Source organism: Aptenodytes forsteri, unplaced genomic scaffold (assembly GCF_000699145.1).
Source record: "Aptenodytes forsteri isolate BGI_AS27 unplaced genomic scaffold, ASM69914v1 Scaffold166, whole genome shotgun sequence".
Classification (NCBI taxonomy): domain Eukaryota; kingdom Metazoa; phylum Chordata; class Aves; order Sphenisciformes; family Spheniscidae; genus Aptenodytes; species Aptenodytes forsteri.
Genome location: NW_008796110.1, coordinates 7163799 through 7174427, shown reverse-complemented (window position 1 = coordinate 7174427; position 10629 = coordinate 7163799). Strand labels below are relative to the sequence as shown.

General features: G+C 40.9%; 1 protein-coding gene across 1 annotated transcript in view; it reads left to right on the top strand.

Annotated features, from left to right (window-relative positions):
• Window positions 1-4325: 4325 nt before the first annotated feature.
• The window catches only part of TES (testin LIM domain protein), a 17229-nt gene continuing 10925 nt past the window's right edge, over window positions 4326-10629 (top strand). The window contains exon 1 of the mRNA XM_009286819.2: window positions 4326-4411. Within this exon, the coding sequence (XP_009285094.1) occupies window positions 4326-4411 (86 nt within the window). The remainder of the gene's footprint in view (window positions 4412-10629) is intronic.

Here is a 10629-nt window from a genome sequence, read left to right as displayed (position 1 = left end):
CAAATATAGGCAAGCTTGAAAAACTACTGTTATGTCTTATGTTTTAATTCATCTAAGATTACTTAGGGCTTATCTTTGTTTTTCCTGTAACTGTCAACAATAATATTGAGTTCTGTGACATTACACTTTTTGTAACTATTAAAAAGCTAATCCTCCATTCATCACAACATTATTTTTTTACCAGCACTGTAAACTGTGGCACAGTTTGTTCCACATAGGAACAAACTTGTTAACAAACTTATCCATATTTTACCACGTAAGAGAAACCGTACGTGACAATATAACTGCATTTCTATTGGCCTGCAGACTAATCTACATGCATAATCTATTTGTGTCCATGATGAATTTTTTTCATAGCATCCCATGTGAGGAGATGCTTTGTTGTCTGATGGTCTGTGAAATCTGCTTTTACAGATTCTGTATTTACAGGAATACGAATTCTGAAATTAGTATTCTAAAATTGCAACGAAGTAGGACTTCAACATTTGCTGGTGGGTTTAAATTAATAGGAGGGAGAAACAGGATTTGTTGGACTTTCACTCTCGGTCATGTTTAATAAACTTAACAATAAACCCTCCTGATAAGCCAGGCTTTAAACTATTTCATAGCAGCTGCTGTGTTTCTCTTGCCCATCTGAACAAGCTCTCAGACACTTGAATTGAACCATTTTGGTTTTTAAGATGACAGTAAGCTTCTATACATGGCTCTTTAACGTAAAGATAGCCAACTTTTGACACTGGATTGCAGTCTGAACTGAAATGGGGCAGTCTTTCACTAATTCTCACTTAGCTGTAACCATTTAAAGTTCTTTGCCCTTGAGGACTATTTAACCTTGAAAGCAGCATGCAATGGATGATCTCAATGATATTTATATCATCTTCCATACTCAGACTATTTAAATCTGTATTGGGTATGTTAGTAATACCAGATGGTTTTAGATAGCTTTTGCTGTAAAATGAAAATTAATGGCAGTAGACAGGCAGGAACCTTCTTCTGGCAGTATTTCAGCTGACCTATCAGTGCCACTTCTCCCATGACTCCATTTATGGGGAAAATGGGATTCCCTCCTGTTCTCAGGCATGCATTCCCGCTCCAGTGCTTGCTCAGCCTGCTCTGTATCTCTGGGTGCTCCAGCAGGGAGCTGGCCGTGTCCTTCAGAAGGCATGGGGATTAAACATAGGCGACAGCAGCGAAGAAGCACACTGCAGCTTTAGGCTCTCTGAATTTCCCAAATACAGCAGAATTGGCAGCTGAAGAGGAAACAGTCACTTCTGAGGCTGAGGCTTCCTTACCACTGAAACAGGTCCTGCTACAGGACTGTGGAGGAATATTTGATATGCGCTGACTGTTAGCACACAGCACTCTTGAGTTTGACTATCTATTGTTATTTTGTATCTTTATTTTTGGCAAGCGGCCACATATTTTCTCTGTCGGAACAAAGGCAGAGGCTCTGTGTGCATCTGGAATTGCATCTAATTTGGCTTTCAATGTGCCCCTTAGTTTTGAGCTAAACCTTTTCCATAAGGTGACCAGACATGGCATATAGAAAGGTCATCCCCTTCTTTCTCTCTTGCAACAAATGAAGAAATACATTTCAAAACAGGTCTATCTCGTTTGCTAGTTCAGTTTATTTGTCTCAAGCTGCATAAGCATTTACTTAACGATGTGCTCTTTATTACTGGGGAGGGAATGTGGAATCCTCTATTTCTGAAGAAATCTGCACTGAGACTGCTGGCTGTGAAGATGCAAGTAGGCTGGCTGGTTGTTGTCCCCTTACTCTGGAGAGGGAGTATGTTTTGGGTGGAACATTTAGACAGCACGTATTTCTTCTCCTTAGTCTGCTTCTGGAGAGGTATTTTTAGCTTAAAAAACCCTTAAATGTTAGGAGGCTTGGAAATGATACATTAAAAAATTGCAAAAATCATTTTCACTCTCATACTTGCATTTCAGATTGTTTTGGGAATTCTTGAAATGTTAAGGCTATTTCTCTGTGTACTGCACAATAACACTCTACACACAAGTGATCCTAGGTTTCTAAGCCTTCTAATTACAACACTAATAATTATCATTATTCCCCTTTCTCCCCCTTCCCCTCTTTTTAAAGGAGGAGAGAACCCAAGCATAAAGAAGTAATGCCAGTTTGTAGCTGAAGTAGCAGCTAGAGAGAATGGGTTAATGTTGGCTTTGCTTTTTTGGGGGGAGGGCAGGGTTGGGTGTTTGGGTTTTTTGGTTTTTTAGGGCAGTGCAAGCACATTTTAAGTTTAACACCTTTTTAGAGAGGATGATTTTAAAAACCAACCAAAAAAACCCAAACAATCCACCCCAAACAAACCAACCTGTCCTGAAGAAAAAGTGATTGTTTTGTGTTGCTTTAGCTTCCTCTTTCTCTTTAGAGAACATCTGGTCAACATTTTGTTCTCTTTGTGTGTGACTTGACAAGAGTGCTCAGTTGTTTTCTGATGTACGGTGTGCGTGCATGAGGTACAGTGTCCGTATGGCAGGGCTCTGGATTCCAGATGAGACGACCCCTGTAAATGCCCATCTTCAGTGGAGATGAACTTTTATTAACCCGTTAGCTTTATATATCCAACATAGACAAAAATGTAGTTGATGAAAGAGAACTTAATCTTTAAAGTTATGTTTATTTTAGATGTCTGCTGGTCTGGCTTCAGGTTAGTGCCTATAGCATGTGAACTTCTTGAGCCCTTAGGCTGATAAAGCTGTCACCATGATCACAGCAGGCTTGTATTTCTTCTTCCAGATAAAAAAGGAAGAAATAATTTTGTGTCCCTCTGTCCATCCCTGCAGTTGCAAGCAGTAGCTTAATAGCTGCCAAAGTATCTCTTCTCCCTAAATAGCCAGTAATCTGCAGGAAAGCTTTTTGTAATTTCCTCAGGGATGTCTAATGACTGTGGAGGCAGTGATCCTTCAAATTATAAAGTAACTGAAAACATGGTCTTCCCTGCATCTTATCATGTGTTCTGTGTTGATCAAGTGGCTTGAATAATCTGTTCCTTCACTTTGGACAGAAACAAGTTGAAAGTTGAGCTGTTTATATCCTTGTACGTACAACAATAGCAGTATGACTTCTCAGAGTAAATCACAAACTTCTGAACAATAAAACTGTATCACCATACCTAATTAACCCTGGCATTGTATTATTGTTGTCAGAACAAAGATTAGTACCAGAACTTGTCAGCTCTAGCTCACTTTCCATTCATGGTAAAAGCCAAACCGGAGGTGAGTTGTCTCCTTTGCGATGACCATCGCTCCCACTGCATCTGCCCATAGCTAACTGGGAGTGCTCCTCACACTGCTGGAGCAGTGGGTGGGAGCATGGGGATGGGTTCCTCCCTGCATGTTAGGCATGAGCCTGCACACCCAACCGTGGCCACAGTTCCATGGTCCTTCATCCGTCTGATTTAAGAGCAACATTCCCCAAAGGTTTAAAGAGCTGGAGTGAGGCATTTTAAATTTGCTGTGTTATATGAATGCATAAGTTATGGCACTTGGCGTCTATTTTTCACCTCAAACTTCCAGTGGCTGTTACTCAGTTAAATTTGCTGATGTGTTGATATATTGTGTGAATACCTGGCCTTTACTCTGCGCTGGTTTTTGTATTCTCTCATATTTCTTCTGCATTATGAATTGGTCGTCTGTCCTTTTAATCTTTTCACTGTGAAACCCTTTGCATATCATTTATGGTCATTGCTTTCACTAGCTGTGCTGTTGCTCTTTCTCCTTGGAAAGTAAGCTGGTATTAGTCCAGCTGAAACGTAATTGTAAAGGGTATGTTCTGCTCTCAATCACTATCAGAGTAGTCTCAAATATACTCAGGAATATTAGACTAATCACTTAGATGTTTTCTTTTATTCTTATCAGATGCCCAGGTTAGTGCATATAAATGTGGGATCTGTTTATTTCTTTATCTCCTGTATTTTGCCAAGTCATATACTGCAAATCACTTTGTCCTGAGCTGGATTAAATATCCTTTGACTTGAGGTCTTATGGCCTCACTCACTATGGTTTCATAGCCACAGACCTAAGGAAGAGCTGCAAAGAATCTGCTTCTTCCCTTGTGTGAAGCTTGCAGAGCAAGCTGGGCTAGGGAGTCAAGTCACCAGAAAAATACTCGGTTTTGGGTAAGGCTAACTTTCTGCCTGCTAGCTCAACCCTATGAACAGGCTTGTTCGAACACTGTCACTTATGTAGGTACAACAGAAAGGTGAGTGGACCCCAGAATGCTGTCCTATAAAGGCAGCAGTAAGATCATTCATGCAGCATATTTCTTGAAGCTGACTGTAGTCATCTTGTTCTGTACACAGATGGGCTTGGGCCACGAGCAAGGATTTGGTGCCCCCTGCTTAAAATGCAAGGATAAGTGTGAAGGATTTGAGCTTCATTTCTGGAGGTAAGTGACACTAGATGACTCTTAAGCTGTGACTCAGCACTGCAGATCTTGGCATGTGTGTGCAGATGTGTAAGTAACTGCTTTTGTTCTCTCAGTTAAACTATTCAGATGCTTTAAAGAAGCTGTGTCTAGGTTCAGGGCCAGGGCTTCTCAGCTGCACTACAACAGAGTGCTTAAGTATGTAATCATTTAGAACATATGTTTCATCTGCACTGAAGTCAATGGTAGTACTTCTACTGAAGCATTTGCTTTAGCTTAATAAACAGTTGAAGTAGGTTTGTAAAAACATCTCTATCCCTACAGTAAGAGAGGTGATGGGGAAGAAGTGTGCTTTATCTCAGTAATAAAAGTGCTTTCTCAGCTCCTGACCAAATACATAAGCTTTGATCTGAGTTTTTACCTAAAAACTATCTTATCTATGTTGAAAAGATGTTGAAACTTTGTATATATCTACAAATGACTTAGAGGGAGAAGAGATGTCATAATTCAAGTAAGTTAGATAGTACTTGGCCTTGGATGATGCACTGCTCCTAAACCAGTAAGAGCTGATGATAGTTGCAGTAAATAGGCTATGCTGTAGTCTGTGCCATTACTTCCACAGAAATTTTGTATTCCATTAAGACTTTTCTTGTCTTACTGAAGCCTTAAAGTAAGTATATGTCTAGCTAGCTTAGTTCACTGATTATACTGGGTGTACTTTAAGATATAGCTTAGTGATTCTGACTTAAAAAAAAAAAAAAATCCCTCTTAAAGGGAACAGCCTGCAAAGGATGTAAAAAATAAATGTTAGTAGCACTAGCACATGCTGGCAGTGACAACGATTACATTTCACCAATGCTATTTAGCTACAGTCATAACTGTATCTGCAGTAGGGTTTTATTTTGTGGGGGTTTTTTTAAGGCAGTCTTTACATCCCAGCCAGAGTGGCATCAGGTGCAGATAAGGCCTAGGAGATTTTACATTTTTACCTAAGTATTTGATGCAGCTGAGACTCAATTTAGAAAATAACCAGAGAAACAGACCACAGCAAAAACTTGCTGTAAGTTGATGAGGATATAGCTTCTCAGTTATGTATCTCTAATGTATAACTATAGAAACAACTTGCAAATAATGACATGGAGCAAGAAGTGGTAATACACTAATAAATAAACATGATCATCTAAAGATAGAAGAAATTATTAATTTATGGTAAAACTCTTTTTCAATATGCAATCAGTCACTGAGGGGACTTTTGTAGAGGTAGTAGAAAAACAGGACACAGTTAATGTGTGTAGGTAATTCAATAAAACAGAATAAAATTTTTTGCAGGAGTAAATAGTGTTGTTTATCCATGGTTAGATGAGAAATTGTCACTTTCTACTTGAGAGAAAGGTCTCTGTTTAGAGCCAGTGTGGGGAAGAAAAAATTAGTAGGTCAATTAACTTTTTCTCAACTCTTCCTTTTTGTCCTCTTTTTCTTAGTTCCTATTATAAAGAGACCTTGTAATTCCTATTATTTGTCAGACAAATATGGCACATACCTCTGAAGTAGTTGAAAAGTTAGCCGTTGAGGCAATTCAAGAATGTGTTAGAAAATAGCTGTTTCCCCGGTGGAGCTGTACTGGGAACAGGAAGGGTGTGAATCTGAAGTCTGAAATCAGTCTTGTGTAAACAGTTTTCAAAGGAAAAAATATATTAATATGCTTTGCATGATACAGAGATTTTGGGATTCTACCACTTGAACAGAAAGGGATGGATCCCTAATACCTGTTCGCTTAGTCATGCTAGCCTCAAAATCTGACACTATTTTAAGTAAAGCAAACTTTACTTAAGGTAAAGGAGAATTGGACAGAATGTAGTCTTTATAACATGAATGATCAGGAGCAGTTCAAGTTTAATCACAAATTTCACTATTGTGTTTCTGTAAAAGACAGGTGTTGAAGTAGGGATTGTAGTTAGAGAAACTGTTACAAGTTGGGAAGAATAACTGTGGTGGGTTGACTCCAGCCAGCAGCCAAGCACCCACACAGCTGCTCACTCCCTGTCCCCTCACAGTGGGGTGGGGGAGAAAAAAGGAAGAATAAAAGTGAGAAAACTCATGGGTCAAAATAAAGTCAGTTTAACAGGTGAAGGAAAGAGGAGGAAAGAAAGAGGAGGAAAAAAACCCCAAGTGATGCAAAGGCAGTCACTGACCACCTTGCATCAGCAGACTGATACCCAGCCAGTCTCCAAGCAATGGCCACTTTGGAAGTCAGAAACCCTGCCTTCTTCATCCTCTACCCCCATCTTATTGCTAAGCATGATATTACATGTTATGGAGTATCCCTGTGGCCAGTTTGAGTCAGCTGTGCCCCCTCCCAGCTTCTTGGCCACCCCCAACTTACTTGCTGAGGTGCAAATAGAGTCCAAAAACGAGAAAGCTCTGGCACTGTGCAAGCACTGCTTAGCAATAGCAAGTGTTATCAACACTGTTTTAGCCACAAATCCAAGACACAGCACCATACGGGTACTATGAAGAAAGGTACCCGGATGTCAGCCAGACCCAGTACAGTAAGTGAGGCAGTAGTTATGTTGCAGCATGGGCAGGCTGCAATCCTTGCTGCGATCTGTGTAAGGGTGACACTGCCCTCTCCTGACTGGAGCTGAGGAGCTTCAGCAGATCACGTAATTCTTGTTCCCTGGTCTCATACGTGAAAACTCTACTGTACCTCAAAGAGCTAGGTGTAATTTCTCTGTGTTTCTACACAAAAGAGCCTCAGTTCTGCCTTTGGGGAGTCAGAGTGGAAAGTGCACAAAAAAATCCAAGCATACCTATCTGGTAGCAGGGGTTTACACGGGGCTGCTACACCATTCTTGTCTGTACTGGGAGCATTTGGAAGATACCTCTTCTGGGGTGGCAAGTGCTCTTTAAGCACTTTGTGCTATAATTCTTGGCACAGTGCGTGGGATGGTTATATAGGTGCAGAACTGTTAATTTGGGCTAGTATAGAAATAGTGGTAAACAAAGCCCTTGGTATAATCTGTCCCTAAATTTTGAAGTTCTGAAAGCCTCAGTGTTGTGAGCTGAACACAAAATGAATACAATGAGAGCCATGGTCTATAACAGTAGCTGAACAGTGAACAACTACCTGCTTTATCTTAGTGTGTTAATAGCTTCTGCTTTTAAAATTGTCCTCAGAATCATGCTTCCATCCAAGCGTAGCAGCAGCAGGCAGAGTCTTCTCAGTTCAGGTGTTAGACTTCTTTCAGACTGCAAAACTGCCTCTGCAAAATCAGCAGGGCAGGCTGGCTGTAAGAGCAAACATTTATCCGAGTTGCAGTCTCTTAGGGAATGTGTTTCCCACTAGAGGGAGGTGTGGGACAGGAGTCAGAAGTTGCTAAAAGCAGGAGGGAAGGCTCTGATTTATCTTGGTCATGTATATACTTCCGGTACTGGTATTGTCTCTGGTGCAGCTTGCCAAGATATTAAAAGGCTTTTGGAGACAAGAATCTTAAGCCTGGGAATGACCATTTTCAGCATCTGGCTTCTTTGTGCAGATACAATCCCTGGAATGCAGAGAGCTTTAAGTTGGCTTTAACATTTTCTGGTACTAAGGCTGTCAGGCAAGTACTGAGGCACAGTTCAAAGCACTTGCAATTACTATAGCTGCATTAAGAGCAAGAAAACATAACAGAAGGAATCATGGGAAGAGGTTTGTTTTTCTGTATGGAGGACACAAGGCTCAGGACTTGCCAGATATTTATTGAGGGCTCCTCTGTGCTTGCAGCTGCCTCCCCCTGTCACTAGGAGCCACTGCAAAGCCGGTGTAGGAAGGGTCATGATCTGAATTATTCTTCCTCTCCATACAACAAAACATAGAAAAGTAGGAGGATTGATGACATTTGGTTTTGGAGAAGGAACTGTAAGTCTTTGATCCTTGCTGTCAGTAGAAATCCAGGACATGGGAATTTGCCAGCATGGGAAAGAGGATGGAATCTGCTTACCTTCCTTCTTCTTTCTACCTACCCAAGACCAGGAAGCAAGACACAATCTACTAAATTGGGCTTTTACAGTGACATGCAACTTTTAATTCCACTAATTTTGAAGTTTCCTCCCTATCATCCATGTTTTAAATGGAAAAAGCTTCCCAAACTGCTGAGGTTTGGCTGGAGGAACATTCCTCTCCTTTGTTGAAGTCCCGAGAGCTGTGAACACATAAGCAGGAGTCTCTAATAGCTCCTTCAGTAGGGGTCTTGCTGAATGTCCTCAAGTGAAGGGAAAATCTCTTTGACAATGCAGATGGAGAGAACGAGAAATTCTCACTGCCTGTCTTCTAGATAGAGCCAAAAGAGAGAAATCTAAGCCTATACATATGGAAACACGTATATACACACATGTATATAACAGCATCTGGTTTTCCTAGTGCACATGAGGTCTTTGCTTTAACATCAAAAATAAAAATTAAGCATTGGTTATCAGACCCACTTGTGAAGTGTAAGTTTGAGGTAATGGGACACGGTCACTTCAGTAAGATAGCTGTATCGGAGCCAAAGAAATGACCAGCTGATCTATTCTGGATAGAAGTAATTGGCCATATCCCTTCTGCAGAAGGGATAGTGACTAATGGGCAGGACTCTGATGTGCTACTTAGTGGAAGAAGGTATGACTAATTTGTAAACAGTGCTCTGCAGGAAGTGTTATGTGTGTAAATGTCAATTGGATATCTTCTAGGACTGGAAATTATTCCAGAAAAGGGATTATAAATCAGAAGAGGAAACTGCTTTTTTGGCTGTTAGCAATGTACAGACATCTTCCTGTGGCTGAGATCCAGGGGAGCACTGAGGAGCAGGGGAAATGGCAACAGCCTCGGGGATTTTCCTGTGACTTACTGAGATATGTTGGTGTCAGTTGTGACTCAGCATTCTCCACCTTCTTTCTGGATTGTTTTCTCCTGCATTTGGAGACTCAATTATCCACAAGCTCTAATGCTAGGGCCACTGCAACTGTAATTCTGTAACATAGGCACTGTAACAGCTTCTTGCAAACTGCATGTAGGCAAAGAGTCATTCACATAATCTTGAAAGAGCAAGGAGATAACACTAGGCTGAAATGTACACAGTCAAATTCTTAATTTAAGTAAGTCTGGAGTAGGGGGAGGTTAGTGAGTATCTCATTCACATCAGTGTAAGTATAAAGCAAGTAGTTTTATGTCAGTTTTCACAGTGGGACTCAGGAAGGACCTGAGGATAAGTTGTATGCTTTCACTTCTTCGCAAGTATCTATTCATCTGTTTATCGGGACAACAGAATCTCTCACCAATACTGAAATTGGTGAAACATGTTAAGCCTTCAAGGTGGAACTGAGGATAAAAACAATTGAATCTGGGTTCTTTCCTAGTTGGAAACAGAAACAGGATCTCAAAGCTGTTCTGCATTCTGAGAGAAGTCTCTACTAGAAAATAGATATGCAATTTCATGATGTAGCGTGAACAAAAATAAGGTGCCCTTGTGGCTCTTCCAGCATGTGTGAAAGTCTCAGGGGAAGAATTCCACAACAGCTTGTTGGGGATGGTCTGGTCTCTGCAGGCTGTCGACGCTGCTTCACTGTACTTGGATGCTGTACAGCGTGGGGAGAGCTGCACAAACTATCACGCTGCTATTGTGACCACACAGGTAGTACGACAATATGAATTGTTCTTACTGAGTTCTGTTTTGCAAGCAGGGCAGTTCTGGACAACAAGACTATACTTTATTTGCATGAGTCTATGCGGGTTACCCGAGAATGTCTCTGTTCACCAATGTTATTAGATCACATCCTGTCAAGGGGCAAGACTAAATCTGGGGCTTACTGCTGCTAAGTTGAAAAGCGAAGGAAAATATCTGATAAACTATTGTTCAAATGGACTAACTACTTGAATTCCAGTTACATGTGTACTGTGAGGCATATGGCCGGACTTTAATCATTGATGTAATAATGAACTAAACATGCAAAAAGTAAGGTCTGATACTGTCACCTAGTATTAGATCTCAAAAAAGACGTGATTGAGAGTTGGTAACAAGGTGTACATATGATTATGCCTTAAAAGATGAACAAACAATATAAATTGCTTTATTAGTATATTAAATAGTCTCTAAGTATCAGCTACGTAAAGGACTCATGTAGACGTGCTGAAGATCTGTTGTGGTTTAACCTCAGTTGGCAACTGAGCACCACGGAGCTGCTCGCTCACTCCCCGCGCGCCCCCCCCCCCCCGGGGGGGC